General features: G+C 42.4%; 1 protein-coding gene and 1 long non-coding RNA gene across 5 annotated transcripts in view; one reads left to right on the forward strand and one right to left on the reverse strand.

Moving 5' to 3' along the window:
* LOC118374234 (uncharacterized) overlaps positions 1-20,642 on the reverse strand; it is a 34,151-nt gene that overhangs the window by 736 nt on the left and 12,773 nt on the right. Inside the window, exons 4-6 of the long non-coding RNA XR_008126644.1 lie at positions 5,257-5,317; positions 4,492-4,524; positions 331-4,343 (exon numbers count right to left, since the gene is read on the reverse strand). This is a non-coding gene — a long non-coding RNA (uncharacterized LOC118374234). The remainder of the gene's footprint in view (positions 1-330; positions 4,344-4,491; positions 4,525-5,256; positions 5,318-20,642) is intronic.
* Positions 6,900-17,646, forward strand: LOC127927224 (zinc finger protein 883-like). 4 transcript variants are annotated; one of them, XM_052513238.1, is made up of 4 exons: positions 6,900-6,981; positions 7,886-7,944; positions 13,269-13,434; positions 15,417-17,646. In XM_052513238.1, exons 2-4 carry the CDS (start codon positions 7,936-7,938, stop codon positions 17,360-17,362), a joined length of 2,121 nt encoding a protein of 706 aa, XP_052369198.1. In that variant the 5' UTR covers positions 6,900-6,981; positions 7,886-7,935; the 3' UTR covers positions 17,363-17,646. The 4 variants fall into 4 exon arrangements, with proteins under 4 accessions (XP_052369198.1, XP_052369197.1, XP_052369200.1 ...); XM_052513237.1 differs by having other exon boundaries at positions 6,913-7,173; XM_052513240.1 differs by having other exon boundaries at positions 6,914-7,173; positions 13,269-13,422.

Raw genomic sequence — 20,642 nt, forward strand, 5'->3', positions numbered from 1 at the left:
CAGTGTCCCCTCCCCTGTGTTTCCTCTCAGTGTCCCCTCCCCTGTGTTTCCTCTCAGTGTCCCCTCCCCTGTGTTTCCTCTCAGTGTCCCCTCCCCTGTGTTTCCTCTCAGTGTCCCCTCCCCTGTGTTTCCTCTCAGTGTCCCCTCCCCTGTGTTTCCTCTCAGTGTCCCCTCCCCTGTGTTTCCTCTCAGTGTCCCCTCCCCTGTGTTTCCTCTCAGTGTCCCCTCCCCTGTGTGACATCTTGACCATTTCTATTCCAATGTATCTCAGAGAACTAATAGGAAGTCCAGCTTGTACAAAATGAGCAGCAACCAGATGTGTTGTCTCACCTGTCCGTGTGTTGCTGCGGTGCTCACTGATCTGTGTCTTAAGGCTTCTATGGGTTTTCTCTATGTAAGACAGACCACAAGGACATTTCAACATGTCAATAACACTGGTGGACATGCAAGTAATCAGGCCCTTATTCTTAAACCTTTGTCCTGTGTGGTTGGTGGGTAAATGAGTTGCATTTGTATGTGAAGCTGCATTGGGCACATCGGCCACATTTGTAATTACCCTCTGGAACCTTGTCCAAAAACGTTCCCCTTTTCTCTGGTGGGTAATCAGATTTAACCACAATATCTCTCACGCTTGGGGGTCTTTTAAAAACCATACGTGGGTGATATTTAAAATGGGTTTCAATTGTGGGTCGGTATCAATAATGTGCCAGTGCTTCCTGATAATGTCCTTAAATACCTTCCTCATTGGTGAGTATTGGATAAAGCAGGATGGGACACGTTCTGCTTTTTCTTTTACTTTTGGTTTTAGGCTTTCCAACTGTGTTAGTCCTTCACAACGATCATTGGCATGTTTTACCCAATTGTCTTTGTACCCCCTTTCCTTAAATCTTTGTGTTGAGGTCCGTGGTCTGTTTCAGATAAGCAGCATCAGAGCTGCATGTTCTTCTGATACGACTGAATTGACTGATAGTGAGATTTTTAATAAGTGGACGTGGATGAAAGCTGTCACCTCTAAGGAGGGTATTTCTGTCCGTAGGTTTCCTATAGAGATCTGTAGAGAGGGATATTTTGTCCTTAATAACCATCACACCAAGAAAACTGATTTGCGATAGGTCATAGTTAATGCTGAAGTGAAGGTGTTCATTCATAGAGTTTAGGTAAGCATGGAATTCCAAAGGTTCTTCCTGGGTGCCTGTATAGATCACAAAAATGTCATCCAAATATCTCAGAATTAGGAGAATATTGGAGAGAAAAGGGTTACGGTCTGGATTCAGCACCACCTGTTTTTCATACATACCTAGATACAGGTTAGTATAAATAGGAACATAGTGCTCCCCATCACTGTCCCTTTGGTCTGGAGGAAGAAGTCTCCTCTGAAGAGAAGATAGTTGGAGGTACCAGTTCACCCAAGTCCACCATACGATTTGTGCTGGGAAGAGCATTACGGGGACGTTCATTGAGGAAGATCTTGAGGGCCTCTTGGCCGCCCTGATGGGGGATTTTAGTATACAGGCTGGTAATATCAAAAGTCCACAGAATAGAATTTTCAGGTGATAAATTGATAAAATCAATAGTCCCTAGTATACGTGGGGAGGGAGATCGCCCAGGGTTTCACAGAATGGTCTACAAAGGTAGAGATATTCTCTGTCAGAGATCCATTACGGCTCACAATAGGCCTGCCTGGTACAGGTAGAGTCATGCTCTTGTGAATTTTCTGTAGAGCGTATATGACAAGTGTGGTTGGGCAGTCAACTTTCATATACTCATATTCTGTCTTTGTAATTTCCCCTTCATTCAACTATTTTTACAATGTATCATGGATCAGAGACTTGAATTGAGTAGTAGGGTCCTTTGGGAGTCTTCTGTCAAATTCATCATCACTAAGTTGTCTCGGAATTTCCTTTTCATAGTCTGTTGCATTTAGTATCACTATTGCACCTCATTTGTACATGTAGGTAGATATGGACGAAGTGACTATGCATAGATAATAAACAGCAAGTACAAAACAAATGGAGGGGAGAGGCTTGTCAATGTAAATAGTCCAGTGGGCATTTGATTAATTGTTCAGCAGTCTTATGGCTTGGGGGTAGAAGCTGTTAAGGAGCCTTTTGGTCCTTAACACCATCTCCGGTACCACTCTGGTACTGCTTGTCGTGCGGTAGCAGAGAAAACAGTCTATGACTTGGGTGACTGGAGTCTCTGACAATTTTATGGGCTTTTCTCTGACACTGCCTATTATATAGGTCCTGGATGGCATGAAGCTTGACCCCAGTGATATACTGGACCATACGCATTACCCTCTGCATCGCCTTATGGTTAGATGCTGAGCAGTTGCCATACCAGGCGGCGATGCAACCGGTCAGGATGCTCTCGATGGTGCAGCTGTATAACTTTTTGTGGATCTGGGAACCCATGCCAAGTCTTTTAAGTCTCCTGAGGGGGAGAAGGTTTTGTCGTGCCCTCTTCATGACTGTCTTAGTGTGTGTGTACCATGATAGTTAATTGGTGATGTGGACACCAAGGAACTTGAAACTCTCGACCCGCTCCACTACAGCCCCGTCTATGTTAATGGGGGCCTGGTTGTCCTGCTTTTTCCTGTAGTCCACGATCAGTTCCTTTGTCTTGCTCACATTGAGAGAGAGGTTGTTGTCCTGGCACGACACTGCCAGTTCTCTGACCTCCTCCCTACAGGCTGTTTGTCGGTGATCAGGCCTATACTATCACTGTTGTGTCGTCAGCAACCTTAACCTTGGGATAGGGGGCAGTATTGGGACGTTTGGCTGAATGAGTTGCCCAATGTAAACTGCCTGTTACTCAGGCCCAGAAGCTAGGATATGCATATGCATGGATAGAAAACACTCTAAAGTTTCCAAAACTGTTCAAATAATGTCTGTGAATATAACAGAATTGATATGGCAGGTAAAAACCTGAGGAAAATCAACCCAGGAAGTGGGATGTTTTTGGATGTGAGTTGTTTTCATTGAAAGCCTATTGAATATCTAATGGGTTAGGGCCCAGATTGCAGTTCCTATGGCTTCCACTAGATGTCAACAGTCTTTAGACATTGTTTCCGGCTTGTTTTCTGAAAAATGAAGAATAATTAGACCTTTCTGTCAGGGGCCTGGGGAATCATGCATCGTGCGTGTAATTGTGTGCACGCCCTTTGTTGTTGAACTTTCTATTGAAAACGCTGTTGTCCGGTTGAAATATTATCGATTATTTAGACAATTGACAACCTGAGGATGAATTATAAACATTGTTTGACATGTTTCCATGAACTTTACCGGTACTATTAGGATGTATTCATCTGCATGTTTTGACCGCCTTTGAGCCAGTGGATTACTGAACAAAACGCGCCAACAAATCAAATCAAATCAAATGTATTTATATAGCCCTTCGTACATCAGCTGATATCTCAAAGTAAGGTACAGAAACCCAGCCTAAAACCCCAAACAGCAAGCAACAAAGTGTTTGGGATATAAAAAGGGACTTTATCGAACAAAAATGACCATTTATTATGTTGCTGGGACCCTTGTGATTGCAACCAGATGAAGATCTTCAAAGGTATGCGATTAATTTTATCGCTATTTCTGACTTTCGTGACTCCTCTACTTGGTTGGAAAATGTTTGTATGCTTTTCTAAGCGGTGCACTGTCCTCAGATAATCGCATGGTATGCTTTCGCTGTAAAGCCTTTTTGAAATCTGACAAAGCGGCTGGATTAAGAGGAAGTTCATCTTTAAGCCAATGTATAACACTTCTGAATGTTTATTATGACTATTTCTGTAATTTGAATTTGGCGCTCTGCAATTTCACTGGATGTTGTCGAGGTGGGTCGCTAGCGGCATGCCTAGCCTACAGCGGTTTTAACCACACACAGCAATGGTGTTGGACAGGTGGCCTACTCCCTTCTCATGGTCTCTTTAGGGTTGGAAAACAAAATAGATTAGTTGAAAGGCACACTTCAGGTCAGGATTTGATAAACCCTAAACTTATATAGAAAATATTGTTTTCAAGAATTAACTTATCTAAAATGTTAAACATGCAACAGCCCCCTCACAGTGTCTGGTACTGTCCCCTGAAGGAATATAATCATTCTCTATTGTACGTCTTCTGACGATTATTACATTAAATTACATTTAGAAAGGTCAAGTCAAATGTGAGTGTGTGTCTGTCTGCCTGCCTGTCAGTCAGTCAGTTGCTACTCAAACTACAGTCTACCTCAATCCGTAGTGCATTGCATGGCGATGAACTTGGCTGACTTCTTCCTGGCCTAAGCGATGGTCAGAAGACTGCACTGAGGGGTGAAGGACAGCAGAAGGATCTGATAGGTGCTCACCTCTCCTGTAATATATTGAGGGGAGACCACAATAGAAGTGTTTAATGCAGAATAAAGCATCTCTCATGGTGATTGGATGTCAAATAAATCCTTGCCAATAGTTGAGAAGAGCTGCTGTTGCTAGGCGAGTCCCAGATCTGCAAGTCCACTCACCCACATCTACGAATCATAGACCAGGGGGTCAATCTGAAATTATAGAAAGGATTATCGGAGGGAGAGAATTCACCATCAGAGTAGGAGTGCTGATCTGGGATCAGGTTGACTCTGTCCATATAATACTAGTATTCATTATGATCTGATCTTTGGTCAATTCTTAGTCTGGATTGTTGTCTTGGGTCAAAATGAACCCTGTACATTTTAGAAATCTAATTATTAAAGTTCCTAATACATGTAGAATACTTGTATCAGATGTTATAGATATATTTGACAATGCTGAGTTTGGTGGCCTAGTGGTTAGAGTATTGGGCCAGTAAACGAAAGGTTAATGGATTAAATCCCCGAGCTGACAAGGTAAAAATATTTTGTTCTGCCCTGGAGCAAAGCAGTTAACTCACTGTTCCCCAGGTGCCGAAAATGTTGATAAGGCAGCCCCCCCCCCACCCCACACCTCTCTGATTCAGAGGCTTTGGGAAATACCTAGTCAGTTGGACAACTGAATGCCTTCAACTGAAATGTGTCTTCCACATTTAACCCAAACCCTCTGAATCAGAGAGGTACGGGGGGCTGCCATAATAAACATCCACGTCTTCGGCGCTCAGGGTATTGTGAGTTAACTTCCTTGCTCAGGGGCAGAACGACAGATTTTTACGTTGTCAGCTCGGGGATTCAATCCAGTTACCTTTCAGTTACTGGCCCAACGCTCTAGCCACTAGGCTACCTGCCGCCAATGTAGGAGCTCCCTAGGTGAGCCCTCCTTACCTTTACTCGACTCAGGTTTAGATATGCTGTCCATGTTCATAGATCTCTATTCTTGCCACAACTGAAAAAAATATAAAAACATCTAAATACATGTACAGTTGAAGTCGGCAGTTTACATACACTTAGATTGGAGTCATTAAAACTCGTTTTTCAACCACTCCACACATTTCTTGTTAACAAACTATAGTTTTGGCAAGTCAGTTAGGACATCTACTTTGTGCATGACACAAGTCATTTTTCCAACAATTGTTTACAGACAGACTATTTCACTTATAATTCACTGTATCACAATTCCAGTGGGTCAGAAGTTTATATACACTAAGTTATATACACAGCTTGGAAAATTCTAGAAAATGAAGTCATGGCTTTAGAAGCTTCTGATAGGCTAATTGACATCATTTGAGTCAATTGGAGGTGTACCTGTGGATGTATTTCAAGGCCTACCTACAGTAAGTACTGTACTCCATGTTCACCCATGACTGCGTGGTCAAGCACGCCTCCAACTCAATCATCAAGTTTGCAGACAACACAACAGCAGTAGGCTTGATTACCAACAATGACGAGACAGCTTACAGGGAGGAGGTGAGGGCTCTGGGAGAGTGGGGCCAGGAAAATAACCTCTCACTCAATGTCAACAAAACAAAGGAGATGATTGTCGACTTCAGGAAATAGTAGAGGGTGCACCCCCCTATCCACATCGATGGGACCGTAGTGGAGAAGGTGGAAACCTTCAAGTTACTTGGTGTACACATCACTAACAAACTGAAAAAGTCAGCACAGGTGCATCAAAGCTAGGACCGAGAGACTGAAAAACAGCTTCTATCTCAAGGCCATCAGAATGTTAAACAGCCATCATTAGCACATTAGAGGCTCCTGCCTATAGACATAGCCTAGAAATTACTGGCCACTTTAAGAAATGGATCATTAGTCACTTTGATAATGTTTACATATTTTGCATTACTCATCTCATATGTATATACAGTATTCTATACTTTTCTATTGTATCTTAGTCCAATCTGCTCTGACATCACTCGTCAATATATGTATATATTCTTAATTCCATTCTTTACTTATATTTGTGTGTATTGGGTATATGTTGTGAAATTGTTAGATATTACTTGTTAGATATTACTGCACTGTCAGAGCTAGAATAACAAGCATTTTTCGACACCTGCAATAACATCTACTAAACATGTGTATGTGACCAATACAATTTGATTTTAATATGACATTTGAAATGTCTTTATTCTTTTGAAACTTATGTGAGTTGTTTACTGTCAATTTTTTAATTGTTTATTTCACTTTTATTTATGATCTATTTCACTTACTTTGGCAATGTAATCATATAATTCCCATGCCATTAAAGACTCTTAAATTGAATTCAGAGAGAGAGAGAGAGAGCAGGGTTGTACCCCGAAGTTGAATGGTAATTCAGTACGTAAGTTCCAAAATGGTGACAAATACTGTCATTACATGACTCTCCCCTGGACTAAATAAATAAAATACTAATCCCTCCCCAGACTGAAATTGAAAAAGCATGACACTCGTTCATTTTCCACCGAGAAATACAGTAATTGCGTACATTTCTGCCTGTCCCTGAATTATAATGGATTTATACTAACGTCCAGTTGGGGGCGGTAATGCAAGATATTGGATGCCACCCACCATTAAAGCCCACTGAAGAAGAATACATCGAATCTGGTCATTGCAAATCTTTTACGGCATGTGAGATAATTTACTTGTTCTCTGTAATATCGTATAGATTTGGAATCCTGACATTATCTACGGTGGAGGAAAATATGCAGGTTTCTCGACTCATTCCCTGACTATGAGAAGGGATTGAGTGACGACGATTCGTTTAGCAAACCTTGTGACCCAGCATGACACCGTGAACAAGATTGGTCGACCGTCTGCTGGGTGAGGCGATATACGTTCCTGCATTCATTAACGGGGTTCCTATATTCTCATTTCTTTAAATATCTCTACTAGGAACTCTTAAATCGAGATAGCTGTGTATTTTGCTACTGCATGGCCAGTGTGAGCCAGAATACTAACTAGCCTGTTGTTCTTTCAAATGCGATGGTCAGTGGATAAACTGGCTCTGAGTTGAACATTTGTCAGAAAACGAACTAGTAGCCAGTTGTTGTTGTCCATGGTGGAATAATATCATCCCCACAGGCTCCTGAAGCACATGTCCCACACGAACTCCCGAGTCTAGTTAGCATTTCGCTACCTAGCTAGGCTGTTTGATGACCAAACGGATGATCTGAATCAAACACTAACGTTAGTTAGCCATCCTCGGCGACAATGTTATTGTGGCGCAGGAATGTAATATAAGTGTTTTAACTTTATGTTAATTGTCATTGAAGTTGATGTTTACTGTTAGGTTTCAGATCCGACGTAAGATAAATTGTCCGCCATGTTTTATGTTTAGGCCTCAGTAACGTCAAGCACTTAAGGTAACTCAACCAGTCACCCAATGGGTTTTATGTAGAGAGGTATGAATATACATGATATTGCCCCTTACTACTGAAGGAAATCACGCCTTCCGGCAGACCTCTTGTGAACACTTAAACAAAGTAACTATACTACTGTTGACTTTTGTTTTTTTTGTTTTTTTGCAATTCAGGATATCATTTATATAACACGTTGTCTGATAAAGGAGCAATAGCTTCCTCAATGGATCCGGTAAGTCTGGTTTCCTTTTAACAGTATATGCCCGCTGTGTTGTATAAATGTCTAGGCCTAGTTTTCATCATCTTTGATCCTCCACATTTCTGTGTTTGGCTTAAATAACTGGACAACAAAACATGAGGATAAAACTCGTTTTTTTTTCCTTCAGAAAAGTAACCTACTAATGTATCATGTGTAGGAATCTGTGTTTATTACTTAATTATTTATCCTTCCTCCCAAAGTGTGCACTTGTTCATCACTGATTTGAAAGTCAGATTATCCATATCAAACTCAATTCCTGTACCCCTTTCTCCCTCATACTAGATCAGTCTCTCTGTTTCCCCATCATACTGGCCACACTGTATCAGTACATTCTCCACTGTCTCTGTTTCCCTATCATACTGCCCACACTGTATCAGTACATTCTCCACTGTCTCTGTTTCCCCATCATACTGCCCACACTGTATCAGTACATTCTCCACTGTCTCTGTTTCTCTATCATACTGCCCACACTGTATCAGTACATTCTCCACTGTCTCTGTTTCCCTATCATACTGCCCACACTGTATCAGTACATTCTCCACTGTCTCTGTTTCCCTATCATACTGCCCACACTGTATCAGTACATTCTCCACTGTCTCTGTTTCATTCTATCATACTGCCCACACTGTATCAGTACATTCTCCATTCTCCACTATCATCCCACACTGTTTCCCTATTATACTGCCCACACTGTATCAGTACATTCTCCACTGTCTCTGTTTCCCTGTATCATACTGCCCACACTGTATCAGTACATTCTCCACTGTCTCTGTTTCCCTATCATACTGCCCACACTGTATCAGTACATTCTCCACTGTCTCTGTTTCCCTATCATACTGCCCACACTGTATCAGTACATTCTCCACTCAGTCTCTGTTTCTCTATCATACTGCCCACACTGTATCAGTACATTCTCCACTGTTTCCCTATCATACTGCCCACACTGTATCAGTACATTCTCCACTGTCTCTGTTTCCCTATCATACTGCCCACACTGTATCAGTACATTCTCCACTGTCTCTGTTTCCCTATCATACTGCCCACACTGTATCAGTACATTCTCCACTGTCTCTGTTTCCCTATCATACTGCCCACACTGTATCAGTACATTCTCCACTGTCTCTGTTTCCCTATCATACTGCCCACACTGTATCAGTACATTCTCCACTGTCTCTGTTTCCCTATCATACTGCACCACACTGTATCACTGTATCAGTACATTCTCCACTGTCTCTGTTTCCCTATCATACTGCCCACACTGTATCACATTCTATCAGTACATTCTCCACTGTCTCTGTTTCCCTATCATACTGCCCACACTGTATCAGTACATTCTCCACTGTCTCTGTTTCTCATACTGCCCACACTTTCAGTACATTCTCCACTGTCTCTGTTTCCCTATCATACTGCCCACACTGTATCAGTACATTCTCCACTGTCTCTGTTTCCCTATCATACTGCCCACACTGTATCAGTACATTCTCCACTGTCTCTGTTTCCCTATCATACTGCCCACACTGTATCAGTACATTCTCCACTGTCTCTGTTTCCCTATCATACTGCCCACACTGTATCAGTACATTCTCCACTGTCTCTGTTTCCCTATCATACTGCCCACACTGTATCAGTACATTCTCCACTGTCTCTGTTTCCCTATCATACTGCCCACACTGTATCAGTACATTCTCCACTGTCTCTGTTTCCCTATCATACTGCCCACACTGTATCAGTACATTCTCCACTGTCTCTGTTTCCCTATCATACTGTTTCCCTATCATACTGCCCACACTGTATCAGTACATTCTCCACTGTCTCTGTTTCCCTATCATACTGCCCACACTGTCAGTACATTCTCCACTGTCTCTGTTTCCCTATCATACACTGTATTCATTCTCCACTGTCTCTGTTTCCCTATCATACTGCCCACACTGTATCAGTACATTCTCCACTGTCTCTACATTCTCCACTTCTCCCCTATCATACTGCCCACACTGTATCAGTACATTCTCCACTGTCTCTGTTTCCCTATCATACTGCCCACACTGTATCAGTACATTCTCCACTGTCTCTGTTTCCCTATCATACTGCCCACACTGTATCAGTACATTCTCCACTGTCTCTGTTTCCCTATCATACTGCCCACACTGTATCAGTACATTCTCCATCATACTGCCCACACTCAGTACACTGTCTCTGTTTCCCTATCATACTGCCCACACTGTATCAGTACATTCTCCACTGTCTCTGTTTCCCTATCATACTGCCCACACTGTATCAGTACATTCTCCACTGTCTCTGTTTCCCTATCATACTGCCCACACTGTATCAGTACATTCTCCACTGTCTACTGCCCACACTTCAGTACATTCTCCACTGTCTCTGTTTCCATCATACTGCCCACACTGTATCAGTACATTCTCCACTGTCTCTGTTTCCCTATCATACTGCCCACACTGTATCAGTACATTCTCCACTGTCTCTGTTTCCTGGCAGTAATCACATCTTCCTGTTGAATGATTTCCTATCACATTTAATCACTTATTCAGCTGGCTGTGTCCTACTCTTAGCCTTGTAAGGAAAGCCTCCTCTCTTCTGTCAATTCCTACCATCCTCCCCTACTTTACTCTGTACCTGGAATAGGGGTGGCAGGTCGCCTAGTGGTTTAGAGCGTTGGGCCAGTAACCTGAGCCGACTAGGTGAAAAATTCTGTTTGTGTGCCTTTGAGCAACTTAACCCTAATTGCTCCTTCCTGTAAGTCGCTCTAGATCAGTGTCTGCTAAATGACTCAAATGTCAACAATGAATAGAGGCCTGCCCTTAGTGTCACTGTTCCACTGCTCCTGCCATCTCTGCACCACCACTGCCCATATCATTCCCTTAGCCTCTGCCTTGCTCATTGGCACCTCCACTTCCTGTCTCCTAAGGGCCTGTTTAGCTAGCACATCTACTTCCTCATTCCCTTCCACCCCCACATGGGCCGGGACCCAAGCAAAGCTTATATGGACACCTATAGTGGGGAGAACAAGTATTTGATATACTGCCAATTATGCATGTTTTCCTTCTTACAAAGCATGTAGAGGTCTGTAATATGTATCATAGGTACACTTCAACTGTGAGAGACGGAATCTAAAACAAAAATCAAGAAAATCACATTGTATGATTTTTAAGTAATTCATTTGCATTTTATTGCATGACATAAGTATTTGATCACCTACCAACCAGTAAGAATTCCAACTCTCACAGACCTGTTAGTTTTTCTTTAAGAAGCCCTCCTGTTCTCCACTCATTACCTGTATTAACTGCACCTGTTTGAACTCATTACCTGTATAAAAGACACCTGTCCACACACTCAATCAAACAGACTCCAACCTCTCCACAATGGCCAAGACCAGGGAGATGTGTAAGGACATCAGGGATACAATTGTAGACCTGCACAAGGCTGGAATGGGCTACAGGACAATAGGCAAGCAGCTTGGTGAGAAGGCAACAACTGTTGGCGCAATTATTAGAGAATGGAAGAAGTTCAAGATGACGGTCAATCACCCTCGGTCTGGGGCTCCATGCAAGATCTCACCTCGTGGGGCATCAATGATCATGAGGAAGGTGAGGGATCAGCCCAGAACTACACGGCAGGACCTGATCAATGACCTGAAGAGAGCTGGGACCACAGTCTCAAAGAAAACCATTAGTAACACACTACGCCGTCATGGATTAAAATCCTGCAGTGCACGCAAGGTCCCCCTGCTCAAGCCAGCGCATGTCCAGGCCTGTCTGAAGTTTGCCAATGACCATCTGGATGATCCAGAGGTGGAATGAGAGAAGGTCATGTGGTCTGATGAGACAAAAATAGAGCTTTTTGGTCTAAACTCCACTTGCTGTGTTTGGAGGAAGAAGAAGGATGAGTACAACTCCAAGAACACCATCCCAACCGTGAAGCATGGAGGTGGAAACATCATTCTTTGGGGATGCTTTTCTGCAAAGGGGACAGGACGACTGCACCGCATTGAGGGGAGGATGGATGGGGCCATGTATCGCAAGATCTTGGCCAACAACCTCCTTCCCTCAGTAAGAGCATTGAAGATGGGTCGTGGCTGGGTCTTCCAGCATGACAACAACCCGAAACACACAGCCAGGGAAACTAAGGAGTGGCTCCGTAAGAAGCATCTCAAGGTCCTGGAGTGGCCTAGCCAGTCTCCAGACCTGAACCCAATAGAAAATCTTTGGAGGGAACCTGAAGGATCTGGAGAAGGTTTGTATGGAGGACTGGGCCAAAATCCCTGCTGCAGTGTGTGCAAACCTGGTCAAGAACTACAGGAAACGTATGATCCCTGTAATTGCAAAAAAAGGTTTCTGTACCAAATATTAAGTTCTGCTTTTCTGATGTATCAAATATTTATGTCATGCAATAAAATGCAAATGAATTACTTAAAAATCATACAATGTGATTTTCTGGATTTTTGTTTTAGATTCCGTCTCTCACAGTTGAAGTGTACCTATGATACAAATTACAGACCTCTACATGCTTTTTAAGTAGGAAAACCTGCAAAATCGGCAGTGTATCAAATCCTTGTTCTCCCCACTGTATCTGTCTCACCTGGGCATGAATTTGAATTCCCTCATGTAGTGCTCCTTGTCTGCTATGTGAGCTAAATGATTGTAGACTCATCAATGCAGCACATGAGTCAGAACATATAACTACACTGTCTGGTTTGACTTCTTCTGCCCACTGCAGTACGGTCATCAGCTCTGCCATGTACACAGCCAGGTGGTCTGTAATACGTCTCCTGACAGCCACCTCACTTTCCTGTTCAACAAAGGCTGGTCCAGTCTGACCTGTCCTTGGGTCTTTTGATCCATCTGTATATTGGGGCGACAGGGTAGCCTAGTGGTTAGTGTTGGACTAGCAACCGGAAGGTTGCAAGTTCAAATCCCCGACTTGACAAGGTACAACTCTGTCGTTCTGCCCCTGAAGAGGCAATTAACCCACTCTTCCAAGGACGTCATTGAAAATAAGAATTTGTTCTTAACTGACTTGCCTAGTTAAATAAAGGTTAAAAAAAAATACATGTGAAAAAAAATAAAGTAGTTTTGAAAGGTAATGACTGGTATAATACATATGGTGGAAACTAGCCCATGCCTCCACCAACCCAATACTATTAGATTAGTAGGAAGTTGTGAACGATTGAACATTTAAGCAAAAAGGTGATATTCTAGGGATGCACCCAAATTAGAGGTGTGGACTAAATTAATAAAATATTTGGTTTAATGATACTGTTTAATATTTATTGTGGCCAACAGGACAAAGCTATTCCCTTCCCCTCCACCCTCCCGGAGTCCCCAGGTCAAACGTCTCCCAGGACCGCTTTACTGCTGGGTCTGGTTGACTGCAGGAAAACACCGGGGCAGAGAGGAGAAGAAGAAGAGAAGGAAGATGGAGATGTGATTTCATTAAGTAAGAACCATGGTGTGTAGATTAGACTACAGTTCTGAAACGATAGCAGAGTTACTCCTTTTGCTGAGTTCACTGTATTCTACATTGCTCTCCTTTACTGTTTTGTTGGTATGGACATTAGCACATTTAACATGATCCCAATTTTAGCTTCAAGATGGCGGTGATTGTAGATTTATTGGAACATTGTTCAATGTCGCTCACCGTAGTTTCAGAACTCAGTGGATAGTGCTAAAACAATGATGTCATATCAGAATCCTGCCATCTTTATGCACTTTAGTCATTCATTGATAAATTATATATGACAATATCTGGGTCATTCCACCCATTTTTAAATGTGTAAAAAATGCACCTAATTTTACCATTCTGTAATAGAGCACATGTTCAACTTCATAAAAAACAAGACATTGCATAAAAATATGACTACACTAAGTGCCAATGTGCCACAAAAAGTAACAGGGTTGGCCGTAACAGGGGACAACTGAAAACAACAGAACCACCAGATTACATTGGTAAAACAGTCCTTTAAACCAGCCATGAATCTGCTTGTGACGGGGGAATGAAAGCTAGTATTGTGCAACAGGAAGTAGTAATTGAATGCAGTCTTCACATAAAAAGTTATTGTTAAAACATCTCTATCATGTCTGTGTCTGGATAGAAGGGTTGAGATGCTCAGTTTCCTACCATAAAACAGCAGTAAATCGATAGAGTAGAACCAGCTCACCTGCTTTTACTCTGATTTGACTATTAGATGTTCAGTGTTTCTTTTGAAAACCTTTTTTTTTTTTAAAGAATAGTTTCACCATATTAAAACAAGAGTTCAGTTCATGTAACAGGGTAGACCTTTAAAATGAGGGACAGACGTAAATTAATGACTAATCACATCCATAATAACCTTCAGAAAGGACTTTGTCAAAGCGACAAAATAACTAGTGCTTTACAATGAGTATGTTTATATGTGTTAGGTTCTGAACAAACAGAGTAAAAACTCAGAACTTGGAAAGGCTCAATCCAAGATTCTTCACCCACTGGGTCATACAGCTGCAAAGACATCATTACACAAGAACATATATTAATATCCTCCTACTAGGCGGAGCACATCTAAACAGCCAATACATTTCTGTTGCTCGGCAGGAACTTAATTGGTTCCTCTCAATGGTGTTGTCATGGCCCTTGCCTGATGCTATAGAACCGTCGTGGGCGTGGAAGTATGTGTCAAGTAGGACTGTTTCTTCTCACTCCACTTCATCGGCCTACCCCCAAATTCCTCGCTCCTCTCTAATCCACAGCTGTCCGATTTATCAGTGACTGAAACCAGACTGTTGCCCTTTGCCTCCCTCCTTAGGAAATAACATGTTTTGAGAGTGTTAACTTTCTGCACTCCCCCTTGTCTCACTCAGTAACTTTCCTTACACTTAGTTCCTATCCACCCTCCATTGACCCCCAACATATACATTCCTTCTACATGCAAGGTAATCAACAAGTTCTAGTATGGTAACATGAATATGTATATTAAAAGCATGAATCCAACACATCCACACTCATCATTTGACATTAAACTAGTTATGGCAGTAGGCCGAGTATGGCATTAGTCACCTAAACACCTTACTCTGCTTATCTTAATTGGCTTAAGTTGACAATCGAAGTGACGCTGTTAAAAACACCTGGTGTTCTGAGCAATTTTTAAAATGTATTAGGACACGTAAAGGCCTTCAGATTCATAGAGGCATATTTAATCTGCACATGTTCTAGCACAAGCAGCGCAAGCTTCCTCCTTTTGCTCGAGTGCAGTAAGTTCAGGGAAACTGAAAGTATGCATCTTAGAAATAGTTTTCACATACAAACTTAATATGTCCGAAATCGGAATCAAATATGCTTCTAAAAAAGGTCACTGTGGTAGTGCATTTATTTTGATTGGCAATTTTCAGCATTTATCAAAGTCCCATCAGGTAGCCTGATTTCAGATGTCCATGCTATTCAATGTCTTTGTTTCACAGGGGACAGCCCTAACCGTTGCTCTCTCAGTGGGAGGGGCTTATCATCTGGGGAGCCTCGACAACGTCATGATGCTGACAAGAAAGAGAAGAGTCTCTCCAGACCAGAACACCTCAAGAAACACCATCAGAGACTTACAGGGAAGAAACCTGACCACTGCTGCTTTGACTGTGGGAAGAGTTCTGCTAAACAGAGGGAATTGGACATTTACAAGCAGATTCACACTGGGAGGAAAATGTACCGCTGCTCTCAGTGTGGGAAGAGTTTTGCTGCATCTAAAACCTTACAATCTCAGAGAATTCATACAGGGGAGAGGCCTTACCCCTGCTTTGATTGTGGGAAGAGCTTCAGTCAATTAAGGGCCCTGACAACACACCAACGCAAACACACAGGAGAGAAGCCTTACAGCTGTGATCAGTGTGGGAAGAGCTTCAGGAACTCAGGACACCTGACTAGACACAAACACATACACACAGGAGAGAAGCCTTACAGCTGTGATCAGTGTGGGAAGAGCTTCCGGAAGTCAGGACACCTGACTATACACCAACGCATACACACAGGAGAGAAGCCTTATAGCTGTGATCGGTGTGGAAAGAGCTTCAATCAATCAGGAGATCTGACAACACACCAACGCTTACACACAGGAGAGAAGCCTTATAGCTGTGATCAGTGTGGGAAGAGCTTCAAGAACTCAGGACACCTGACTAGTCACAAACGCATACACACAGGAGAGAAGCCTTACAGCTGTGAAGAGTGTGGGAAGAGCTTTGCACTGTCCGGAAATCTGACTACACACAAACGCATACACACAGGAGAGAAGCCTTATAGCTGTGATCAGTGTGGGAAGAGCTTCAATCATTCAGGATCCCTGATTACACATCAATACATACACACAGGAGAGAAGCCTTATAGCTGTGATCAGTGTGGGAAGAGCTTCAATCATTCAGGAAATCTGACTTCACATCAACGCATACACACTGGAGAGAAGCCTTATATCTGTATTCAGTGTGGGAAGAGCTTCAGGAAGTCAGGACACCTGACTGAACACCAGTGCAAACACACAGGAGAGAAGCCTTATAGCTGTGATCAGTGTGGGAAGAGCTTCAATCAATTAGGAGACCTGACTAAACACCAACGCATACACACAGGAGAGAAACCTCATAGCTGTGATCAGTGTGGGAAGAGCTTCAATCATTCAGGATCCCTGGTTACACACCAACGCATACACACAGGAGAGAAGCCTTATAGCTGTGATCAGTGTGGGAAGAGCTTCAATCAATCAGGAGACCTGACTCTACACCAACGCATACACACAGGAGAGAAGCCTTATAGCTGTTATCATTGTGGGAAGAGCTTCAGGAACTCAGGACAACTGACTGCACACCAGCGCACACACACAGGAGAGAAGCCTTATAGCTGTGATCAGTGTGGGAAGAGCTTCAGTCAATCAGGAGTCCTGACTATACACCAACGCATACACACAGGAGAGAAGCCTTATAGCTGTGATCAGTGTGGGAAGAGCTTCAATCAATCAGGATACCTGACTATACACCAACGAATACACACAGGAGAGAAGCCTTATAGCTGTGATCAGTGTGGGAAGGGTTTTGCTCAAGCTTCCACCCTGACTGCACACCAACGTATACACACAGGAGAGAAGCCTTATAGCTGTGATCAGTGTGGGAAGAGCTTCAATCAATCAGGATCCCTGACTAAACACCAACGAATACACACAGGAGAGAAGCCTTATAGCTGTGATCAGTGTGGGAAGAGTTTTGCTCAAGATTTCGCCCTGACTACACACCAGCTCTCACACACAGGAGAGAAACCTTATTCCTGTCTATGTGGAAAGAGCTTTGCTCATTCAGGGTCACTGAAAAAACACCAGAAAACACAAACATGTTTTCTTTCATCTCCCTCCTCTCTGGCACCGGTTCCAGATCCCTAAAAGTTTCAATAGAAAACATCTTGTAAAGAGTCATCCATTTCCCATTCTCTAACTAAGTCTGATTTACCATGGTAACCTGTGTATCATAATATGCAGCTCTGGATCCATATGTATCAAGTGTCTTGGAGTAGGAGTCCTGTGTGTGGTGGGGTGGTTCTGAGCTGTATCTTTTTTCATCAACTCCTGTTATCCATTAAAGAACTGTATAATGTAGAATAATGTTTCAACAATACTCTGTGTGTATTCATGTATTCAATAGATTAATAATTAAATCCATTATCTGATCAACGTCTGCTTATCACATATAGACTTTTAAAATCTATAATAATTCATTTTTTTACAAGGAGCATAGGCCTCTTGTATAATTTTTGTTGGTCCTAAAGATGTTAACATTTCTTTTTAAAACCCTTCATCAGGTTTTACTGTCGCTTATGAGACATAAGGAAGTGTGGTCAAAAATACTATTAGTGTGGTCAAATGATGTTGTTGCATTTGTTTTCAATGATTTTAATGGGTATATCTTTCAACTTTCCTTATTGTACAGTACCAGTCAAAAGTTTGTCCACATTTAATCATTACAGGGTTTTTCTTTATTTGACTGTTTTCTACATTGTAGGATAATAGTGAAGACATCAAAACTATGAAATAACACACATGGAATCATGTAGTAAGCTTTGCACACTCTTGGTATAATCTCAACCAACTTCATGAGGTAGTGACCTGGAATGCTTTTCCAACATTCTTGAAGGAGATGTCGTGGAGGATCGTTACAAAATATAACACTTACAAGAACTTGTGAATTCAATATAGGCTTTTAATACAAACATATCAGAAGCCTAGATGGTCCGCGGAACACACCCTTTTCCAGAGCACTGGGTCTGATTTATACACATACAACATATGAGTCCATCCCACATGCAAATGAAGTTATTTCCCTCAGTCCATCTGCCACCATTATATCCCAATCTGTGCATCCTGCTTGTTCACGCCCAATAACGCCCATATCTGCTTTCAGTCAAGTTATAATGGTGACAGGACCTCTTCATGTCCCAAAAATAATACATGCCCATCTTATCCTATGTGCCCCTTATGTTTGGCTTGTCCTTATTAGGACTAGTAGACTTTGTCTCTTCTGTTCATGTCCTAAAAATATATGCCCTATGTCTATAGTCCATCAGTTAGTCATTTGGCTGACCCTCTCCTTTGTATGTTCCTCTGACCTTGGTATGTCCAGCTGTCCTATGCTCTCATGGCCTTACTTTGACTTCCTGTCCTATACAATAGACAATGCATTTTACCAGAATGGCAAATGCACTCTTAAGTGTATCTTTCTCTTTTGGTACAGTATTGTTTCTTCCTATATGTACATCTTGCTCCCACAGAGTTCCCACATATGCTGAGCCCTTTTTGGCAGCTTTTCCTTCACTCTGCAGTCCAGCTCATCCCAAACCATCTCAATTGGGTTGAGATCTGGTGATTGTAGATGCCAGGTCATCTGATGCAGCACTCCATCACTCTCATTCTTTGTCAAATAGCCCTTACACAGCCTGGAGGTGTGTTCTGGGTCATTGTCCTGTTGAAAAACAATGATAGTCCCACTAAGCGCAAACCAGATGGGATGGCGTATTGCTGCAGAATGCTGTGGTGGCCATGCTGGTTAAGTGTGCACCTTGAATTCTAAATAAATAACAGCCAGTGTCACCAGCAAATCACCCCCACACCGTAACACCTCCCTGCTTCACGGTGGGATCCACACATGCAGAGATCATCTGTTCACCTATTCAGAGGGGTTGGGTTAAATGTAGAAGACACATTTCAGTTGAATACATTCTGTTGGACAACTGACTAGATATCCCCCTTTCCCTTATTCTGTGTCTCTGGACTCATCAGACCAAAGAACAGATTTCCACCGGTCTAATGTCCATTGCTCGTGTTTCTTGGCCCAAGCAAGTCTCTAATTCTTATTAGTGTCCTTTAGTGGTGGTTTCTTGCCTGCAATTCGACCATGAAGGTCTGATTCACACAGTCTCCTCTGAACAGTTGATGTTTGAGATGTCTGTTACTTGAACTCTGAAGCATTTATTTGGGCTGCAATTTGAGGTGCAGTTACAGTGCCTTGCGAAAGTATTCGGCCCCCTTGAACTTTGCGACCTTTTGCCACATTTCAGGCTTCAAACATAAAGATATAAAACTGTATTTTTTTGTGAAGAATCAACTACAAGTGGGACACAATCATGAAGTGGAACGACATTTATTGGATATTTCAAACTTTTTTAACAAATCAAAAACTGAAAAATTGGGCGTGCAAAATTATTCAGCCCCCTTAAGTTAATACTTTGTAGCGCCACCTTTTGCTGCGATTACAGCTGTAAGTCGCTTGGGGTATGTCTATCAGTTTTGCACATCGAGAGACTGACATTTTTTCCCATTCCTCTTTGCAAAACAGCTCGAGCTCAGTGAGTTTGGATGGAGAGCATTTGTGAACAGCCGTTTTCAGTTCTTTCCACAGATTCTCAATTGGATTCAGGTCTGGACTTTGACTTGGCCATTCTAACACCTGGATATGTTTATTTTTGAACCATTCCATTGTAGATTTTGCTTTATGTTTTGGATCATTGTCTTGTTGGAAGTCAAATCTCCGTCCCAGTCTCAGGTCTTTTGCAGACTCCATCAGGTTTTCTTCCAGAATGGTCCTGTATTTGGCTCCATCCATCTTCCCATCAATTTTAACCATCTTCCCTGTCCCTGCTGAAGAAAAGCAGGCCCAAACCAAACTGCCACCACCATGTTTGACAGTGGGGATGGTGTGTTCAGGGTGATGAGCTGTGTTGCTTTTACGCCAAACATTACATTTTGCATTGTTGCCAAAAAGTTCAATTTTGGTTTCATCTGACCAGAGCACCTTTTTCCACATGTTTGGTGTGTCTTCCAGGTGGCTTGTGGCAAACTTTAAACAACACTTTTTATGGATATCTTTAAGAAATGGCTTTCTTCTTGCCACTCTTCCATAAAGGCCAGATTTGTGCAATATACGACTGATTGTTGTCCTAGGGACAGAGTCTCCCACCTCAGCTGTAGATCTCTGCAGTTCATCCAGAGTGATCATGGGCCTCTTGGCTGCGTCTCTGATCAGTCTTCTCCTTGTATGAGCTGAAAGTTTAGAGGGACGGCTAGGTCTTGGTAGATTTGCAGTGGTCTGATACTCCTTCCATTTCAATATTATCGCTTGCACAGTGCGCCTTGGGATGTTTAAAGCTTGGGAAATCTTTTTGTATCCAAA

The sequence above is a fragment of the Oncorhynchus keta genome, unplaced genomic scaffold (assembly GCF_023373465.1).
Source record: "Oncorhynchus keta strain PuntledgeMale-10-30-2019 unplaced genomic scaffold, Oket_V2 Un_contig_992_pilon_pilon, whole genome shotgun sequence".
In the NCBI taxonomy this organism is placed as follows: Eukaryota; Metazoa; Chordata; class Actinopteri; order Salmoniformes; family Salmonidae; genus Oncorhynchus; species Oncorhynchus keta.

Excerpts from the sequence above, each read along its gene's own strand:
- LOC127927224 (XM_052513238.1), top strand. Across the intron at positions 13,435-15,416 it reads TTCATTAAGTAAGAACCATG|GGGACAGCCCTAACCGTTGC; the intron begins GTGTGTAGATTA and ends TTTGTTTCACAG.